Source organism: Mya arenaria, chromosome 9, assembly GCF_026914265.1.
Source record: "Mya arenaria isolate MELC-2E11 chromosome 9, ASM2691426v1".
NCBI classification, from domain to species: domain Eukaryota; kingdom Metazoa; phylum Mollusca; class Bivalvia; order Myida; family Myidae; genus Mya; species Mya arenaria.
The window spans coordinates 65,316,623-65,339,381 of NC_069130.1; the positions used below are offsets into that span (position 1 = coordinate 65,316,623).

At 37.1% G+C, this 22,759-nt stretch overlaps 1 protein-coding gene across 1 annotated transcript in view; it reads left to right on the forward strand.

The window, feature by feature from the left end:
* The window catches only part of LOC128246855 (contactin-4-like), a 102,992-nt gene that overhangs the window by 73,451 nt on the left and 6,782 nt on the right, over positions 1-22,759 (forward strand). Inside the window, exons 17-25 of the mRNA XM_052965349.1 lie at positions 3,646-3,809; positions 3,896-4,022; positions 4,423-4,596; positions 7,990-8,151; positions 9,378-9,472; positions 9,961-10,047; positions 10,634-10,793; positions 12,211-12,332; positions 13,742-13,964. Of these exons, the coding sequence (XP_052821309.1) occupies positions 3,646-3,809; positions 3,896-4,022; positions 4,423-4,596; positions 7,990-8,151; positions 9,378-9,472; positions 9,961-10,047; positions 10,634-10,793; positions 12,211-12,332; positions 13,742-13,964 (1,314 nt within the window). The remainder of the gene's footprint in view (positions 1-3,645; positions 3,810-3,895; positions 4,023-4,422; positions 4,597-7,989; positions 8,152-9,377; positions 9,473-9,960; positions 10,048-10,633; positions 10,794-12,210; positions 12,333-13,741; positions 13,965-22,759) is intronic.

Consider the following 22,759-nt stretch of genomic DNA (forward strand, 5'->3'; position numbering starts at 1 on the left):
TCAGCGCACAATGACATGCTGTTTTTCCATATACTCATTAAGGTCGTAATATCAGCGAACAATGACATGCTGTTTTTCCATATACTCATTAAGGTCGTAATATCAGCGAACAATGTCATGCTGTTTTTCCATATACTCATTAAGGTCGTAATATCAGCGAACAATGACATGCTGTTTTTCCATATACTCATTAAGGTTGTAATATCAGCGAACAATGACATGCTGTTTTTCCATATACTCATTAAGGTCGTAATATCAGCCCACAATGACATGCTGTTTTTCCATATACTCATTAAGGTCGTAATATCAGCGCACAATGACATGCTGTTTTTCCATATACTCATTAAGGTTGTAATATCAGCGCACAATGACATGCTGTTTTTCCATATACTCATTAAGGTCGTAATATCAGCGAACAATGTCATGCTGTTTTTCCATATACTCATTAAGGTCGTAATATCAGCGAACAATGTCATGCTGTTTTTCCATATACTCATTAAGGTCGTAATATCAGCGAACAATGACATGCTGTTTTTCCATATACTCATTAAGGTCGTAATATCAGCGAACAATGACATGCTGTTTTTCCATATACTCATTAAGGTTGTAATATCAGCCCACAATGACATGCTGTTTTTCCATATACTCATTAAGGTCGTAATATCAGCGAACAATGACATGCTGTTTTTCCATATACTCATTAAGGTTGTAATATCAGCGCACAATGACATGCTGTTTTTCCATATACTCATTAAGGTTGTAATATCAGCGCACAATGACATGTTGTTTTTCCATATACTCATTAAGGTCGTAATATCAGCCCACAATGACATGCTGTTTTTCCATATACTCATTAAGGTCGTAATATCAGCGAACAATGACATGCTGTTTTTCCATATACTCATTAAGGTCGTAATATCAGCCCACAATGACATGCTGTTTTTCCATATACTCATTAAGGTTGTAATATCAGCGCACAATGACATGCTGTTTTTCCATATACTCATTAAGGTCGTAATATCAGCGAACAATGACATGCTGTTTTTCCATATACTCATTAAGGTCGTAATATCAGCGAACAATGACATGCTGTTTTTCCATATACTCATTAAGGTCGTAATATCAGCGAACAATGACATGTTGTTTTTCCATATACTCATTAAGGTTGTAATATCAGCCCACAATGACATGCTGTTTTTCCATATACTCATTAAGGTCGTAATATCAGCCCACAATGACATGCTGTTTTTCCATATACTCATTAAGGTTGTAATATCAGCGAACAATGACATGCTGTTTTTCCATATACTCATTAAGGTTGTAATATCAGCGAACAATGACATGCTGTTTTTCCATATACTCATTAAGGTCGCAATATCAGCGAACAATGACATGCTGTTTTTCCATTTACTCATTAAGGTCGCAATATCAGCGCACAATGACATGCTGTTTTTCCATATACTCATTAAGGTCGTAATATCAGCGCACAATGACATGCTGTTTTTCCATATACTCATTAAGGTCGTAATATCAGCGCACAATGACATGCTGTTTTTCCATATACTCATTAAGGTCGTAATATCAGCGAACAATGACATGCTGTTTTTCCATATACTCATTAAGGTTGTAATATCAGCGCACAATGACATGCTGTTTTTCCATATACTCATTAAGGTCGTAATATCAGCGCACAATGACATGTTGTTTTTCCATATACTCATTAAGGTCGTAATATCAGCGAACAATGACATGCTGTTTTTCCATATACTCATTAAGGTCGTAATATCAGCGAACAATGACATGCTGTTTTTCCATATACTCATTAAGGTCGTAATATCAGCGAACAATGACATGCTGTTTTTCCATATACTCATTAAGGTTGTAATATCAGCGCACAATGACATGCTGTTTTTCCATATACTCATTAAGGTTGTAATATCAGCGAACAATGACATGCTGTTTTTCCATATACTCATTAAGGTTGTAATATCAGCGCACAATGACATGCTGTTTCCATATACTCATTAAGGTCGTAATATCAGCGCACAATGACATGCTGTTTTTCCATATACTCATTAAGGTTGTAATATCAGCGAACAATGACATGCTGTTTCCATATACTCATTAAGGTTGTAATATCAGCGAACAATGACATGCTGTTTTTCCATATACTCATTAAGGTTGTAATATCAGCGCACAATGACATGCTGTTTCCATATACTCATTAAGGTCGTAATATCAGCGCACAATGACATGCTGTTTTTCCATATACTCATTAAGGTTGTAATATCAGCGCACAATGACATGCTGTTTCCATATACTCATTAAGGTCGTAATATCAGCGAACAATGACATGCTGTTTTTCCATATACTCATTAAGGTTGTAATATCAGCGAACAATGACATGCTGTTTTTCCATATACTCATTAAGGTTGTAATATCAGCGCACAATGACATGCGGTTTTCCATATACTCATTAAGGTCGTAATATCAGCGCACAATGACATGCTGTTTTTCCATATACTCATTAAGGTTGTAATATCAGCGAACAATGACATGCTGTTTTCCATATACTCATTAAGGTTGTAATATCAGCGCACAATGACATGCTGTTTTCCATATACTCATTAAGGTTGTAATATCAGCGAACAATGACATGCTGTTTTCCATATACTGATTTATATTACAATAACATTTCGTGTGTAACTTGCCTATGTAAAGGTCATCGCCATCACAATAACATAATAAACATCTTGAATGTAAACAGGCTAACAGCTGTATATGAACGTGCGAGAGTAAACTTACATAAATATATAAATTCAAAGGCATGGTTGCAATGCACGGCTTATTTATTTTCTTAAGCAAACATGAGTTTAGTTATACTATAAATTTAAACATACTTAGACGTGAATTGCAGCGTCTTTTATGATGTTTTTTTTATATCATTACACATTGAACACCATGGTATTCATCAGCCAGAAAAAATGTCGTACATAAAAGATGTTTACGTACTTTTCTTCAATATTAACATGTCTACCTCCCTCAATATAAGCACAAGGGTATAGAAACTACATTTATCAACATGAGGTCACATATGAGTGCTACTTTAAGTTCTGCTTACAAACAAATGAACTTCTGGGGGTAATGCGAAATACTTTTGTATAATGGTATCGTCTTTACTATTGGAATGATTTTAGACTCAACAACCGTTCTTCGTTGAATCCAGCATTTTGTAACATAGTGGGTATACTAGAACCCCAACTACTGGTCCAATTTTCTCAAAACACCCTTAGTTCCTTATAACAGGATGAAGCTAAGCGTTTCGGTATAATGTGTGTACTATTTTCATTCTTAAGAGTTTTTGGACTTTCAAGGGAAATTGACCTATGATTATCGAGTTAAACATATTTGTATTCAGTAAATCTAGAGAAACTAAAAAAAATGCTGAATGAAATTAGCAACTTTATCAAGATACGCATCAGAACCTTCGAGAAATTGTGCATATTCTGTATCATGTCGTTTGCTGAACGCTTAGCTTAATGTTATACCGGAAGCATTTGTATACCGTCACTTAAGTAACTATCATAACAACTTTATTGTGATAAGCTAGGAAGTAAACTGTTTGTACACTCGCTTGTTTTTCAGAGGGAGCCAAGATCACGCCGTCTAAACGGGAAGTTTACGTCACCGTCAATAGAACGGCGTTTATTGGCTGTCAGGCTAACGTTGACGTCACGTATGATGTCGCCTACATATGGAAGTTTAACGGACACCTGATTAACTTCAATGTTTCCAAGGAATACCTCTTGGTAAGGTTACATTTTACAACATGTGTGTATAGTGTTTGTACTTTAATTAGTTTGTCCCCAATCTATGTCATGGTTTATTTTTCCAGGGTAATCAACAGAGTATGAACGGCTTGTACATTATATCAGCCAAGTTTTGGAACGAGGGCGAGTATGAATGTGTAGTGACCACGCCCCTTAACACCGTGTCCGCTGCCACCTCACTTATTGTTAGCGGTAAGTATGAAAAACACTGTTAATATCGTCGCTTGTTAGTCACTGTATGTGTCATATTAAACATCTGAGTGTGGGTCCATTTCTATTAAGATATCTGAAGAGTGCTCAAGGACACCCATGAAGTTACGGGCAGAATCTATGCGATAAATGTCCTTGCGATATTTTTATTGAATCGCAGCTTACGCCAAAAACGAGGTTACGCCTGAAACTTTACGTTCTTAAGCATTTCAAATCTTATTCAATCGGGGCCCATGTATTAAGTATTGATATCAACATTAGCTGCGCTGGCATCCTTTTAATAAATCAGTTACCAGTTTGATTGGCTGGAGTGTGTGGCGACGTTAAATTTTACAACCAACCTTACAAGTATCCCATCAACTATTGTGATTGTCACGCCCAGGTCCACCTGGCCCACCTGCGGGCGCTTACGCGGAGACTGGCACTATAACGACCCGCTCCGCTGTCATTGTATGGACAGTTACGGCGGGCATGGAACACCACAGTGATATCATCGCCTTCGACATAGAGGCGGCCTCGCAGTATCATCCGGACGCATGGAAAGTTGTCGCCCAAGGTACATCGATCAGTTTTGAACGCTTTATTTTATCTAAGAATATTCCTTTTGACATTGATAAAGAAATATATGTTTACTTGACACTATGTCGGAAAATAGCTCTTTGAGCTAATGTTTCTTGTTAACTGTTTCTTGTTAACATATATCCGACTTTAAGTAAAGATTCGTGTATCTTGTATCTTGTACTATAATTAAATTTCAAAAATCAATTTAACAATGAAATAAAAACATCTGTTTTGAGTAATGACTGTCGAATCAGAGTCAAGACGTTCGTCAATTGGCCCAAGAACTAATTGCATGGAATTGCGCGCGTACCTTCATGTATACATACAGCATGATCACACTCACACAGGCGACCAAGCTTTATATTAACATTATTTTTAGGTTTTTATTTCGAACCAAAATAAGGGACACTGGGGCCATCATGTCAAAGGACGTTCGACAGAATAACGAATGATAAAGTAATTCGACTGAATTTAGGCGAGATTCAGAAATAGAACTATTATGAGTACAGTCGAACCCCGCTGGCTCGAGTTTGCTTGGCTCGAACTCCATATTGGCTCAAACTGGATGTAAGGAACGATTTCTCTGTATAGAATGTAATAATCCTAGCTTGGCTCGAATTTTCGAGGTATCGAGGCTCGAGATATTTCCGCTGGTCCCTGAGTTCGAGCCAAAGGCGTTCGACTGTATTGAGTTGTAAATGCAAATAACATAATTCAACCTTTTCAGCCAACTACAAACCGTGGTTAAGATTACAAACAAGAGCAAAATGAGGCCTGGCATCATTGTGGTTGGAAAAACTGTGCATTTGTATCGATGGTGGTCTTTAATTAATATTATTATTTCTTTTAAAAAGGACTGACTTGAGACTTAAGCACAGTTTATATTATCTACATCATTGTATATTTAACCTGCGTTTCCTAATGCCCTCTTCGCTGTTTATTATCTGCGCTTTTATATATGCGTTTTATATTGAAGGACGCTTCTTCATTTTTATTGAATGAAAGAATATAACAGACACCAGAGCAGTGTTCGACTGTAGCACCTCGTTATATAACATAAATTAACATTTTAAAATAAAATACAGCCGTTAATACTTGAGGCAAATAAAACTGGTTATTTGTAGTCATCTGAGCCTCAACGTCTCCTACCATGAACTACAGGGACAAGGAATCAAAATAGCCGGAGGTCACACTAACCTCAGATGTTTTGTAAAATGACTACTGTGAACTCATTAATGTTCGTGGGGCATTAATGTTCGTGGTTTTGGTGGGTTCGGTGATCCACGAATTCAAGATCCCACGAAATATAGATCCTTTATTCACTGTTTTCAATTGCCAAGTTATGTACATACTCTAGTTTATTCGTTACATAGGGCGCATTATACAACGTAAACATCCGTCTCACTGTATGATTCTAGGACATTTGCCCCCCCGGATGTTTGCCCCCCCCGGATGTTTGCCCCCCTTTTGGACCATGGCGGACATTTGCCCCCCCGCCGTTTTCGAGGGGGCGGACATTTGCCCCCCCGCCGTTTTCGAGGGGGCGGACATTTGCCCCCCCCCTCTACTACTCGTAATGAATTCCATGTTGCTTCGTGGAAGTGAATTGTGAGTTGTAATTTGTGATAGGAAATACGTCCATTATATGAGTCTCGTGTTCTTAGTTTGTATTTTGAGCAAAAGTACGTCACATTTTTCTCGTTAATTATCTCTTCTTTGATATCATGCAAACAGAGGTAAATAGCGCGATCGAGATTGCTTTAATTGTTTCTCATTAATTAACTCTTCTTTGATATCATGCAAACAGAGGTAAATAGCGCGATCGAGATTGCTTTAATTGTTTCTCATTAATTAACACTTCTTTGATATCATGCACACATAGGTAATTAGCGCGATCGGGATTGCTTTAATTGTAGTGTTGGATCGCACTTTAATACAAACACATGTTTGGTGTTGATAGTTTGTAAGATTATTAAAGTTATCGCATTATCGAGTAGTCTCCCTTCTCTTATGTCGTGGCTTTTATTTGATTGAAGACATGCAAAATACACAAATTGGAGTTATGTTGGTTAATAAGCAATTTTGGTATAGGTTTGTCTAGAATATTACTTATATAACCGGGAGGGCAAATGTCCGCCCCATCGAAAATGGAGGGGGGGCAAATGTCCGCCCCCTCGAACATTGAGGGGGGGGCAAATGTCTGCCATGGTCCAAAAGGGGGGCAAACATCCGGGGGGGCAAATGTCCGGGGGGGCAAATGTCCGTATACCTCACTGTATATCTGACTTTCATCGTTTTGTTAATATATTATATATGTCTTTAACAAATAACCAAATCATTTTAATGTGTTTTATGAACCAAATGACAGAAGCACGTGCCTAAACTTATGTTGTTCATGAAAATCTCAAGGCTAACACGATGTGAGTGATGAGTGTCGGTTCTCGATTGTTTCTTTAATGGAATAACTAATCGATTACATTGGAGGTTCTGAGCATCCAACGTGACAATGTACAAAACACCGCGTTTAATACACTTATTAAACAAAAATGTTTGAATAAATATTGAAATTATGATATGAAATGAGATGATATTCAAAGTGATTAAATTTGTAAACAACAGCTATCTTTTGGGATTGTTTTCTCAAATATACGGACCTTCTCGGTGTTTTCGCAGGTTGCAAACTTCTTAATTGGCATTCAATGGCTTCGGCTATCTCATTCTGTATTTATGATCAGGGTACATCTTCTTTTATAACCTTGATTTCCAATTAAATCGATAATTGACATGCACTAATTGGCATGTCGTACCACTTTAGCAAGTGTCATAAAACGTGTGACGTAGAAGACGAAAATCAAGGGCTAGCGCGTGGAGATAATGCAGACGATCTAGGACGATCGCAGTTTCGATTTTTTTTTCAAAAATGAAAAACCACGAATTCAAGTACCTACGAAATTGTTATTTTTTCGGCAAGCCACGAAATTTCATGCCAACGAATATAAATGATTTCACAGTATAACCGGATTCCCAGTATGATAATTAATATGTACATCATTTGTTGTTGCAAAACTTGTTCTAGGGAATGTCTGGGATTGGCTTGTTTTCTGGCTAGTATTTTTGTTCATACTTACGAATAAAGAAATAAATAGTAGAAATAAATAGCAGGCCTGTTGGAAGAACCTCATAACCTAACTACCTGATAGCAAAAGCTGTCGACACAAATGATGGCTTTGTTCTAAAGTATGTTTAAACAATAACAATACACATCCACATGTTGACAACTTTCGTTTCTCCAATTGTAACACTTCACACCCTCTCTCGTTCGTAATAATGCATTCTTCTAAGTCCAGGGGCAGATAATCAGATAAAACTGTACTTATTTGAATTATAGATATTGTACGAGGCATGGCGGTTAAACTAGCGGCCGACATAGGAAAACGAGCGGACCAGTGTGCATACAATGTTTCCGGCCTCATACCATTCACCAACTACCGGTTCCGGGTCCGAGCCGTCAATGTGTTCGGCCGAGGACAGGAGGCCAGTGAACCCTCAGGTTGATAGCCTCCTTTAAATCAAGTCATTTTAAACATGTTTAAGTTCTAGTTTACAACTCTTTTGAAAAAAAGTAACCAAGTAATACACACTCAAAATCACACTTGATACCGAAGAGAACGTAGTCTTACCTTTGTGTTAGAGGTAGATGCCATTAATGGTAAATTTACCACATTTTAGCTTAAAATGATAACTATATGGAACTACTTTTTAACGTTTAGTCACCCAAAGTCGCGGATGTGTTAATCCGACCTTGTCAGTGACCAGTTTAATTTCGTCCTGTCCAGACGTCCAGTTTCTTTCTAATAAAATAGTTTGACATTTGTGGTTTCAGAAAGAGAGTATTTTTTATGCAGTTAATTAGCGGTTATTCGATTGCTTAATATAAACATCGTAAGCAGCAATTCCGACTTCAAGTAACATGTCCTTAAATCTAAATTTAAAACTTAAGACTAAAATATATTCGAATGACTTGTACGTATTTTAGGGGCTTGGAAATGTGTGGTCTTGAATTTAATGTTATTATTATATATGCCATTGTGAACATAAACATAGCGAAGTTCATCCAGACTGTAAGAGTGATGTATGTACTTGGAATGTGGCACTATGCATCATCAATAGTAACTAATGCACCAGTCAATTGTAACCACGCCCCCCCCCCAGGTCCGGAGATATACCGGGAATAGCCGGGGAAATGGGCCGTGTTTTTACCTTTCAGGTGGCCACGCAGTGCCGGGTGAATGCGGTGGTTTTGTCTTCGCTTTAAATATAGCGGTGAATGGGCCTTACCTAGGGTCCCTGGGATGCGGGGGCATTTGGCGGGGATTTTACCATCTGTTTGTCCCCGCAGGGCGGGGATTTTAGCCGGGGTTGGCTACACCGAAAGTTAAAGTCCCCTCTATTCTCCGGACCTGGGGGGCGTGGTTACAATTGACTGGTGCATAATATGTTTGTATTAAAATGCTCTGCCTATTAATAATAGTTTGTGTCAATGCGATTTACCGTGTGTCATAATTCCTGTGACCCCATCACTCTTATTCGTGTATAAAATGGATAACATCAATATTAAGTACTAACATTAGTATTCCTGTTTCCGAAATTCAAAAAATATTCGAAGATATGAGAGCACCATCTACATCTTGGATTATATTTTTCCTATTAAATAAAAGAAACACGTCAAGCAGATGAAAATGCTATAGAAATAACCAATTCTGTTCCGTGTTACAGCCAATGTACACATGAACTCAATGCGGCCGGTCGTGCCACCCTCATATGTACGCGGTGGTGGAGGGACCGTTGGAGTGCTTACTATACGCTGGCAGGTACTACACATGTATCTCCATTTAGCTGAAATAATCTGTAATAAGTTATATATTGCTAACGGGTAATGCAGTTATCGTAAACATTTGTTACATTTATTGGTAGTCGTGTCCTCAAATTATAAAAGTTCCATGAAGAACTCTCCTACGTAAGCACAAACTATTGTAAAATTGTTTTGTTTCGATTATACAAAGTATAAATAAATAAATTGCATTACTTCATTCCGAAACGTCGATGTTAACACGAATCTTGCTGTTTATGTGTATACAGCAATGAAACTGATAGTAAAATATCATGTTTTACGGGTAATACTGTCACGACTGTCGCCATTAAATAATATTCGCTATAAAATATGTGATCATATGGTTGTGTGATTTGCTGATGTAGTTTATATTGTACATTGTCATCATAATACTATGTACTCATGGGCATTTTGCCTTTATGTAGTTGTAACTAAGTGCCCCCTAAAACTCTATATTCCTTTCCAAAGCCTATTGACATCGCCGAACAGTGCGGCCCAGGATTTGGCTACAATATCTACTGGAAAACTAAGGGAGATAACCGGGACTGGAGGCATGTACGTATATAGTGTCGCCCTATAGGGTGGGAAGGGGATCTATTTCTGAACTGAACTGAACTCACATCTAAATTAGCGGTTAAATCCGTAATGATAAATGGTTATATCCATCATTAAGTGGTTCCGTGTGTTGTAGTGTTGAGCAATTTCTACGCAGGTAGATTTTCCTCTGGATCTGTATAATACAAACTTTGAACAAAATAGGAAATATGCACGTATGAAAAATATTTTTTGAACGAACATAATTATACCAAAAATTTGCAAAAACAGCATTTACATCCGATTTCAGTCTTAATGAAGAGCAAATATATAGACTGTAATAACCCAATGTGTATTTAATTTGCATATTAGAAAGATTTTTAATTCCAATTTAAGGCGTAAAATAAAATGAAAATTCGTTTTTTCAGTGTAAGATAGCAATATATTTCACCTGATGAGAACCAAAAGTGAATATTTTATTACGCCACTTGTGAAACATAAATTTTGTTGCTCAATTGGTGAAATATATAACGATTTTACTCTGAAACAAACTATCATCCTTTGTTTATTTAACAAATACATATACAAAAGATTTTCTATATTTCAGGACAATCGATCTGACGCCGTCACCGTGAACCAGGGAGTGTACGTGACCATAGTGGGACTTGAAAACTACTACCTTCCCTATATGGTGAAAATTGGGGCCTTCAACATACTTGGGAGCGGACCGAACTCCACGGAGGTCCAAATATACTCCGCAGAAGCAAGTAGGTTCCATCCCGTTTTTATCAGTTATGGCTTTGTATATTCACAGTTGCACCTTGTACCTTAACATGGCTGCTATAATATCAACACGGATCGTTTGATAAACATCCAGCTGGAATATCAACAAGGATCGTTTGATAAACATCCAGCTGGAGACCGTTTTTATTGTGGCAACGAGTACTTAAAAGCATATTCCTCGTATAATCCCCGTGATTTATTTTAAGCAGGACACAATTAAGAGAGAAAAGTATTTTTGTGATGAGCTGATTTAATCTGAAGGCTGTTGATACGTGTTTACGTATTTTGATTTTTAAATGATGAATTAACCAGTTATTTAAAGTTAAAATGAACCGAAAAGTCCCCTACATGAACACAAATTTAATATATAATACATCGATAATACCAAGATGCGCTTGCTTTGTTAACAAATTCAATATTTATAGGAATAAAACCCCACAGAAACAGGCCCAGTTGTCAAAAGTTTAAACATAAACCCTGTTCAATGGCACTGGGCAAAAGCCAGAAACACGGAGCAGCAACACACACATTCACAAACTACACATAATACAGAATATATGTGACAAACTTATTAGTTTTATCAAGGATTGTTTGGTACCGCAAATGTAAATTTACTGGGGTTTAAACTGGTTTATGATCATAACCTCGCACTTATCCAAACAATCCAAAATATAGAAAAAACGTAAATGGTTTTCATTAGCTTGAAGAAATTTAAGAATGAAACAAATAATAATAAAACAAAATAATAGCGGTTAACATAGCAACAAAATAATAGCGGTTAACATAGCAACAATCGGTTAACATAGCAACAATCCTGTATTGGCTCAATACTCATTTTCTGTCATTGTTAAACTCTAGAGAAATCAAATGCGGATAGTTGTACAAATATCATTGAATTATTTCTAAAGGTATAAAACAAAAATCACTCCATCTTACTTGCTCGTATCCTCACCAGAACTGCAAATATGTTCAGAAAGTAAGTGGGTTAAAATGGCTGATATGAACATGATTTCACTGCATATGGCAGAGACTTTTGGCTTAAATTTCAAAATATAGCTCCAGTCATGTCTTCAGACAAGCCGACCATTTGTTTAATAACGTTAAGAATTATATTTTAGTATGGAAAAATGTATCATACATATTTACTTTACGGTATTTTGTGCATCAAAACTAACGCTTTGATGTGAAAATATCTGACATTGTGTACATTTTGCTCCCGAATTCCTTTAAAATTAAAGTATTGACTTTAAGAGATGAAATTTCGAAAAGACAACAACCTTGGTTTTCGAATTACTATTATAAATTGTTTCACATATAATCACAATTTAAACCAATTTAACATAGGAAAAGAAAGCATTCTGTTCACGCTGACCTACTTTGCGTCTGTTATTTTTTCCTCAGTGCCACAGATAGTTCCCCTGTCGGGTGATGCGCAGACGCACAATAGTACGAGCATCATCGCGTACTGGACACCAGTCCCTGACACGCGAGAGGCTGTTGGCGGAAAGGTTGCAGGATACAGGGTAAGAGTTAAACATTTTATAAACCCCACCTCACAAATATGACCCCATACAATCTTCTTAGGTAATACCATTTACACATGTATGATATTTGTGTGTGTCTGTTTGTCATGGCATTTGATAAATCTAGATCAATATGATCAACCTGGATGTTCAGTTAGCTTGTATTGTAGTTAGTTGGTAAATGGGACTTGTATCGGTAGTTATTCGGTAAATGGGACTTGTATGGACTTGTATTGGTAGTTATTCGGTAAATGGGACTTGTATCGGTAGTTATTCGGTAAATGGGACTTGTATGGACTTGTATTGGTAGTTATTCGGTAAATGGGACTTGTATTGGTAGTTATTCGGTAAATGGGGCTTGTATGGACTTGTATCGGTAGTTATTCGGTAAATGGGACTTGTATCGGTAGTTATTCGGTAAATGGGACTTGTATGGACTTGTATTGGTAGTTATTCGGTAAATGGGACTTGTATTGGTAGTTATTCGGTAAATGGGACTTGTATCGGTAGTTATTCGGTAAATGGGACTTGTATGGACTTGTATCGGTAGTTATTCGGTAAATGGGACTTGTATCGGTAGTTATTCGGTAAATGGGACTTGTATGGACTTGTATTGGTAGTTATTCGGTAAATGGGACTTGTATTGGTAGTTATTCGGTAAATGGGACTTGTATGGACTTGTATCGGTAGTTATTCGGTAAATGGGACTTGTATCGGTAGTTATTCGGTAAATGGGACTTGTATGGACTTGTATTGGTAGTTATTCGGTAAATGGGACTTGTATTGGTAGTTATTCGGTAAATGGGACTTGTATTGGTAGTTATTCGGTAAATGGGACTTGTATTGGTAGTTATTCGGTAAATGGGACTTGTATCGGTAGTTATTCGGTAAATGGGACTTGTATGGACTTGTATCGGTAGTTATTCGGTAAATGGGACTTGTATTGGTAGTTATTCGGTAAATGGGACTTGTATCGGTAGTTATTCGGTAAATGGGACTTGTATCGGTAGTTATTCGGTAAATGGGACTTGTATCGGTAGTTATTTGGTAAATGGGTATTGCATCGATAGTTGTTTCGGTACTTGTATCGGTACTTAATTAGTGCTTTTATTGGTTGTTATTTGTTTCTTTTATCGGTAATTGATTCTTGCCCTTTTTGTTAGGTTTTGAAACAAAATTGGCAATACAACATTCAGAAACATAAGACTTATATTTCCACTGTTTAAAAATGGTATGCTATATTTTACTGATAAGAGCTTATAATACAATATTGTAATATATCCCAGTTTGTCTCCAGTCCAGGTGAACCACTGCGCCGATCTGTACGGTGCTAGCTCCGTTCCACCGCACATCATTTGACTTGATCCTAAACAACAATAAAGAAACATAATATTCAATATTGTTTGTAGGTGTATTATTACGCCAACCTGTACGGGGACACTCCTTTCGACCAGTCAGAACCAGACCCGATTATAAACGACATCTTATACAAGGACGTGTACGGACAGACGGATCACGTGCAGCTGGTTGGGCTGGAACCCAACGCGGAGTTCTTCACGCGGGTACAGGTGTTTAACGGGGCTGGCTTTGGTCCAAAAGGGGAATGGAGAAGATCAGAGACGGCTAACATGTGTAAGTTTTGGGTTGCTGTTTATTTTCTTTACTTTTCTACATCTAGACAAAAATGCCCATGCGTATACATAATATAATTACGAAAAATGTTTCAAAACATAGTCAATGTCCAACCCATTCATATAAGCAACTGATCAAATTATAAATACATCAAATTATGCGACCAAATGATATATCATCAATAAAGTTACATTAAGCGAGTAGTTAATGATGAGAAATGATATTACCCGTAATACAATAAATATCTCTTAATTCCATTGCCTTATACACATAAATGGCAAGGTTTCTGTTTGCAATTATATTTTGCGATTTGAATAATGCAATAAATTTAGGTATAATCGGTGGAGTATAATAATATGTTTTCAAGTATTGCTTTCTTAGTTCTTTATACAGTTGACATTCAAGAACAAAATGAAATTGGTCTTCAAATAAATTATACGCAAGACATTTTCTATCACAGTGTGGTATTGCTACTGGTTTGTGCCATGTACCGGTTTCTATTTCTAATCTATGTGCAGATACTCTTATTCTCGTTAAAGCAGTCCTATATTTTGCTATATCAACATTTGACAAATAAGATTGAAGTTTAAAATCTGCAAACAATATGTATTATCTAGCTGTAGTAGAATCATTTAACTCGATATCCACGTTTATAAATATATCAGTTATTCGTTGTTTGACTGCAGATATAAATAAGTTAACATCTCCAACACCTTGGTACATCCAAACATGATAAAATCCTAAGGTTTGTAGTAAATGCCTCACCAAAAAAGCCCATCACTTGAAATTTGGATTATCATTTAAATCACAATACATTTGATCATACACTATCCTAACGTATCTAATAGTCTCCATTTGAATAATTTTTATACAATATCGTATTACACATGTACAACGTTTAGCTGACAATGTTGTTCTACCAAGCTCTCCATATACAAAATTGTTTTGAGTCTGTGTTCTAACACATGAGAATTCAGGTGTACTCTTTCTTATTGTATACTATTTTGTAGTTTTGTAATTGACAAAGTAGGGTATTTAGTTAAACAACTTTTAGTTTAAAAATCGCTTTAAGAGCCTGTCCTGATAAAGTATCAAACGTGGTAGAAAATGACCCTCCAGGTGTAAAAGCAATACCCAGATAAGCAAATTTATTCACTATTTCCAACTCCTGATTATACAAATATCTTAAATTTCTTCTCAGTCTTCCTCCTTTTTCCAAAATCAAAACTTTTGTTTTCACAGAATTTACACTTAACTTCCATCTATCGCAATAAGCTTCTAATAATACAAACCCTTTCTGTAGTCCTACCTCTAACTCGGACAAAATAACAATATCATCAGCATACAATAACAAGAACAACTTTTAAGAACACCCATATCAACGCCACTAAATTCATTTGTATTCAAGTACTCTTCAACATCATTTTAATACATGGAAAATAAGAATGGAGATAACGATCCCCCTTGACGTACACCAAGAAAACTGTCAAAATCCTCACTGATAACATTCTCACACTTAACACTGGATTTAGCACTTGTATACACACTGTTTGGGAATGGACACCGGATATAGCTAAAAAATGATCAATCGATAAGCGTTTGATTTTGACACATGGTCAGTTTTCTATCATTTTTTGAATTAAATGTTGATATATTTAACAAAATCGAAGAGTTTTGAATTACTTGATACAGTGCAATATACGACTATGATGGAAATATGTCTCCTCTTTTGTATAATAGCCCAATTCACTCCGAAAGTTGCATGATCGCTCACAAATGTTAATTTATGTGGTACGATTTCAAACATAAATCAGTAAATTGAAAATAAGAATAAAAACTGAATCGAGCGATTTCATTGTAATTCTATAATTTAGTAATGTGTATAATATCAATATGATATATTTTGTTGTTACGGAGATATTCATACCTTTTGATGGCCTGGCAGTGTACTGGGGATAGATGAAGCAAATAAATAACTGCACAGGGGATAGCTATTAAGTGGACTGAGGATAGTAACGATGTATTTAGAATAACGAGACTGTGATAATGATTACGGCTATTTATCTATACGCGAGCTCGAGGGAAATTGTTCAATGTTGTTTTTTGTATCTGTATGCACTTAAAACTGTTTCATTCATACATATTAGTTAACCATGATGTGTTTTTCACAAGCATCACTATCTAAATATTTGAAATACGCCGGTAATCTGATTTATTGAGTAACACAAAACATATGGCCGTAGAATTTTTGTGATGTTTGCTATTCATATATATAGTATTGCTTTGTAAATAAAGTAGGTACGTTTTTACACACAGAAAGTCACCAGTAGGGAATGAGATAGTGGGATCAAATTTGTAACACGTAAAGCTTTTTTCTTAGCTTGGTTCGATTTTGGTATTACTTAGAACAGAATAATGGTCTCTGTTCGTTCATTTCAGTGAGAAAGAATGTATTGTGAGCAGCCCTGATATTTACGCAGCGTGCATATACGTTCATTTAGGAGAGCATGGATCAAACTCATTGTTAACTAAAGTTTGCTTAATAATTTCTTATCAAATTGTAATCTCACTTTTTGCAGATTATTTGAAAGTTCGAAATAGACATATACATGTATATTGTATATTAACAATGTTACTATCCATTTTGTCCCATTTTATATGTTATCACCAGGACACAAATTTCTCAACTTTGAAACTATCCCCAGTACATAATACGGCTATCCCCAGTACAGTACTGTGAACATTTCTAAGGGCATATCTTTAACAGTTTAAAAGTTACATTGCCATATCTCAAAATAAAAATAGTTGAGCTTATGCTAGTGAAATCCTTCGATTCAGATTTTTTTTATTTATTCGATATATTTCCTAAAAATAACAATACTTGTCGAAATTCTGAAAGTTTTGGGGTGATCAGCTCAGGTTTGAAGAAACATTTTACGAAGTCTGCTAAATCTTAAGCACTTTAAAGTATACCAAAGGCCAAATTTAGCATTCAGCTATTAATTCAAACACTTGCTTTATTTGTGGATACGGTAGATATGCGTTAACACAGCAAGATCTTACCTCTGGTTAAGAAAAACAACTGCATAATTGTCTGTTTACTTATCACTTTTTGAGCTATATCCGGTGTCAGTTCCCACACAGTGATACACAAATATCAATATATAATATGTAATAAGGTGGATTCGAAGCCTATGATTGTGAATACGGAGATGCTTACTTCGTAAGACTTTTATCTGTTTTTTTTAAAAGTCGGTAATACGGCCAATAAGAGCATGGGACTAGTGTGAAAATAACCACTCCATGAAACATACAATGGGTACATTAAGACAATAGAATCTATCGTGATGCCACTTAAAAAAGAAATTGTCTAAGGCTGTTTAATAGGAACGTCGATATTGCTACATAGTAACTATTTCTGTCAATGAACCCAGTCTCTAGGTCAATTACCAGATGCATTTTACTTTCTAGCACACCGGATCGGTATTTCCGGTGAATTCAGCCGTGCTGGAAAACTCCATCTGGCACCCCCCATGCAAGATGAGTCACGCGCTGTGACGTTATACTTTCATTTTCTTTTATTAAACACTAAATGTAACCATAGTTATGAGAATTCAAAAGATGAGTTCGATTAACATTAACTTTACAAAAATAAACAAAACAAAATAGCCCTTAAAAGACGTGATATCGAAGGAACTTATTGACGTATGCAGTGAATACAAATTACTGCGCGTCATGACGTCAGTAAACATCATCGCACGCGCTTTTTGGTTAAATGTACAAACACGCGCTTTCTTATGTATCTTCTTCACAAAAAATGTAATTAAAAGTATGCTAGAAAAAATATCTATCATGTGTCCGTTCCGGATAGAAAAATCCGACCTTCGGGCACGCTGCGTAGCCGGTAACTCGGCAAGCCTCGTTACCTGGCAACGCAGGTGCCCTCGGGTCGGATTTTTCTATCCGGAACACATGACAGATATTATTAGTCATGGATTGGAGTTTTGATGTTGATATAATTGATTTCCATACCTTTATAATTAATAATACATAGTTTACAAGAAAGGTATCATTTAACAACATGCTATATCCTCGTAACATCGAAAACGATTTCATTTTACAAAGGAAAAAAAGCATTTTTATGATCATCTGACACGTGAATGCTTATACATTTATATTGAATTAATGTTATATCAAATTTGTAACTTTAATACTTTGTAGTATGTAAATTATGTATACTGGAGATGTACTCTCTGTAAAAAATACAATTAAAACTACATGGTACTCTCTGTAAAAATACAATGAACACAGGGATAAGCCCAGTTGTCGAAAATTAAAAAAATAAACTTTGTTTCGATGCACAAAGCAAGGTTCCAAAAGATACTAAATGAACTGGAGACAGACACCACATACACAAATACCAGCACACGAACAGACCACACCACATACACAAATACCAGCACACGAACAGACCACACCACATACACAAATACCAGCACACGAACAGACCACACCACATACACAAATACCAGCACAAGAACAGACCACACCACATACACAAATACCAACACACGAACACACCACACCACATACACAAATACCAGCACACGAACAGACCACACCACATACACAAATACCAGCACACGAACAGACCACACCACATACACAAATACCAGCACACGAACATACCACACCACATACACAAATGCCAGCACACGAACAGACTACACCACATACACAAATGCCAGCACACGAACATACCACACCACATACACAAATACCAGCACACGAACAGACCACACCACATACACAAATACCAGCACACGAACAGACCACACAACATACACAAATACCAGCACACGAACACACCACACCACATACACAAATACCCGCACACGAACAGACCACACCACATACACAAATACCAGCACACGAACACACCACACCACATACACAAATACCAGCACACGAACAGACCACACCACATACACAAATACCAGCACACGAACAGACCACACCACATACACAAATACCAGCACACGAACAGACCACACCACATACACAAATACCAGCACACGAACAGACCACACCACATACACAAATACCAGCACACGAACAGACCACACCACATACACAAATACCAGCACACGAACAGACCACACCACATACACAAATACCAGCACACGAACATACCACACCACATACACAAATACCAGCACACGAACATACCACACCACATACACAAATACCAGCACACGAACAGACCACACCACATACACAAATACCAGCACACGAACAGACCACACCACATACACAAATACCAGCACACGAACAGACCACACCACATACACAAATACCAGCACACGAACAGACCACACCACATACACAAATACCAGCACACGAACAGACCACACCACATACACAAATACCAGCACACGAACAGACCACACCACATACACAAATACCAGCACACGAACAGACCACACCACATACACAAATACCAGCACACGAACAGACCACACCACATACACAAATACCAGCACACGAACAGACCACACCACATACACAAATACCAGCACACGAACAGACCACACCACATACACAAATACCAGCACACGAACAGACCACACCACATACACAAATACCAGCACACGAACATACCACACCACATACACAAATGCCAGCACACGAACAGACCACACCACATACACAAATGCCAGCACACGAACACACCACACCACATACACAAATACCAGCACACGAACACACCACACCACATACACAAATACCAGCACACGAACACACCACACCACATACACAAATACCAGCACACGAACAGACCACACCACATACACAAATACCAGCACACGAACAGACCACACCACATACACAAATACCAGCACACGAACAGACCACACCACATACACAAATACCAGCACACGAACATACCACACCACATACACAAATACCAGCACACGAACATACCACACCACATACACAAATACCAGCACACGAACAGACCACACCACATACACAAATACCAGCACACGAACAGACCACACCACATACACAAATACCAGCACACGAACAGACCACACCACATACACAAATACCAGCACACGAACAGACCACACCACATACACAAATACCAGCACACGAACAGACCACACCACATACACAAATACCAGCACACGAACAGACCACACCACATACACAAATACCAGCACAAGAACAGACCACACCACATACACAAATACCAGCACACGAACAGACCACACCACATACACAAATACCAGCACACGAACAGACCACACCACATACACAAATACCAGCACACGAACATACCACACCACATACACAAATGCCAGCACACGAACAGACCACACCACATACACAAATGCCAGCACACGAACACACTACACCACATACACAAATACCAGCACACGAACAGACCACACCACATACACAAATACCAGCACACGAACAGACCACACCACATACACAAATACCAGCACACGAACAGACCACACCACATACACAAATACCAGCACACGAACAGACCACACCACATACACAAATACCAGCACACGAACATACCACACCACATACACAAATGCCAGCACACGAACAGACCACACCACATACACAAATGCCAGCACACGAACACACCACACCACATACACAAATACCAGCACACGAACACACCACACCACATACACAAATACCAGCACACGAACACACCACACCACATACACAAATACCAGCACACGAACAGACCAGAATAGCTTTACCGATAATTCATGGGACTACCGACTTACCTAGAAACGGCCAGTAAGTCTAAAATAAATACTTCTCCATCAAACCAAGACTGATTTTTTTTATCAGAATCAATTGCTTATTACATTTATTATATAGTCAACATTCGACAACAAACGGTATTTTGATAATGTTCCCAGCTGTATCGACGAATGAATTTTAACACCAAAATAAAGGCAATGAAAATATTGTTGCCTAGAATTTCTTTCTAAAAAGCACTCAATTATTGTTCAAAAAATCTATATATGAAAAGAAAGATGGGTCACACTATTTCAAAGAAAATGAATACATATATTACCATGCATACTCAAGTTTACAATACATGTCTACTTGACTGACATCGACAGTAAGAAATGAGAAGCGAAAAACTGAAATGAATTTTATGATTTTCGTTTCAACTGCTTTATATTACAAACGTTCACCGTAACATTGAATATGCTCGTCAGAACAGGTTGGCATACACACCTTAGTGATTTAAAATCATTCAATATGCATGTTGTGCAATAATTAAGTTTTTTGTCCAAAAAAATGAAGTTGCTTTTTGAGCCGAAATCTGTTAAAATCTTCTTTCGTAAACTTGATTTTACTCCTTATTACAGAAAAATATGTTGAAATGGATGTATGATTTTCTTTTGAACAGATTCATCCTCAAAACTTCTAAGTACAGAGTTATGAATTGCTTGTAAAATGAGGCCTTGATTTTTTCATGAAAGGCACACAGTTTGTTTTCTAATTTTTCAGACGTTTGCAGTTTCGAACATAATATCATAACATTTGAAAATTTCCCCCATGTTACCACCGGTCCCTTTGACAATGAAACCAATTCACAATGATTTGCGCTTACAATCCTTTATCGGGATTTATTACTTAAACAACTGATGTGAACGCACCTTGCAAGGTTACCGTTATCAGATCAAGTAAATAAAAACAGTATCAGGCAAACACTAAAAACATGACCATGAACATAGTCCTGACAAATATGGTGGATATATATCGAGTTATATCGAAGAAATCCATAAGACAGTAAAAGGTATAATAGTGTTGGTTCAACTCCTCTGTCGCAATTAGGGTCTGTCATCATGTGATCTTTATACTCTTTCAAGAGCGATTTGTAACATATTATTTGTATGTTGTGTACATTAATCCTTAGAAATGATCACTAGTAACCAACATATTTGTTTCGTCCAACGAAAAGGCAGTATACATGTACTTCAAATTTGCCAATAACTTAATTTCGATGTAACAGCAGTGAGCCCTTATTGATTTTAGTCAGGTGAACCGGTAGATATAAACCATGGCTGGCCCACTCAGTGGGTAGTTTTCACAATAAAATGTTGACCACTAAAATGTAAAAGGCTGTTCGTATGTACTTTCTGTAAAATAAATGGTTACGATTTTGCGTCGAGTCGATCGATTTATGTTTGTATGTACATACTAAAAACCTTTAAACATTACTTAAGTAAAAGTTAGATGACATGAAGTAACATTTTAATGATTAAGATACAGGCTGACACATTTTCAACGCAAACTCTGACGCATGGAGTGTGTATCGAATGAGTGGCAGCAGGCGGATCTTTAAAAACCCGCGAAAGATGAAATTCTTAATAATTGAGTTCTGTACCTAATAATTGCCTTTATGCAATTTCACGTACGTATTCGTTTATCTTTCTGTGTACCACAAAATTACCATCAAACGGAGGTGGTTTGTCAGATGTGGTCAAAGTAATCCATGTGACTCTTTTATTTGATTAAGAAATACGTAGAGAATAATTATTTGTTTCAGTGTAAAATCGTAATATATTTCACCGAGTGAGCATCAGAAGCTATATTTCACGCTGACGTGGACAGCATGGCAAAACATTCGGCTAACTTAACACACTTATTACTGACCGAAAACGGACAGTAAATGCGTTCTCTTCAACAATGTCAGGCATGTCCGGCGAATTATGCTAGCAGAATCTCCCTGTCTTTCAAGTCAC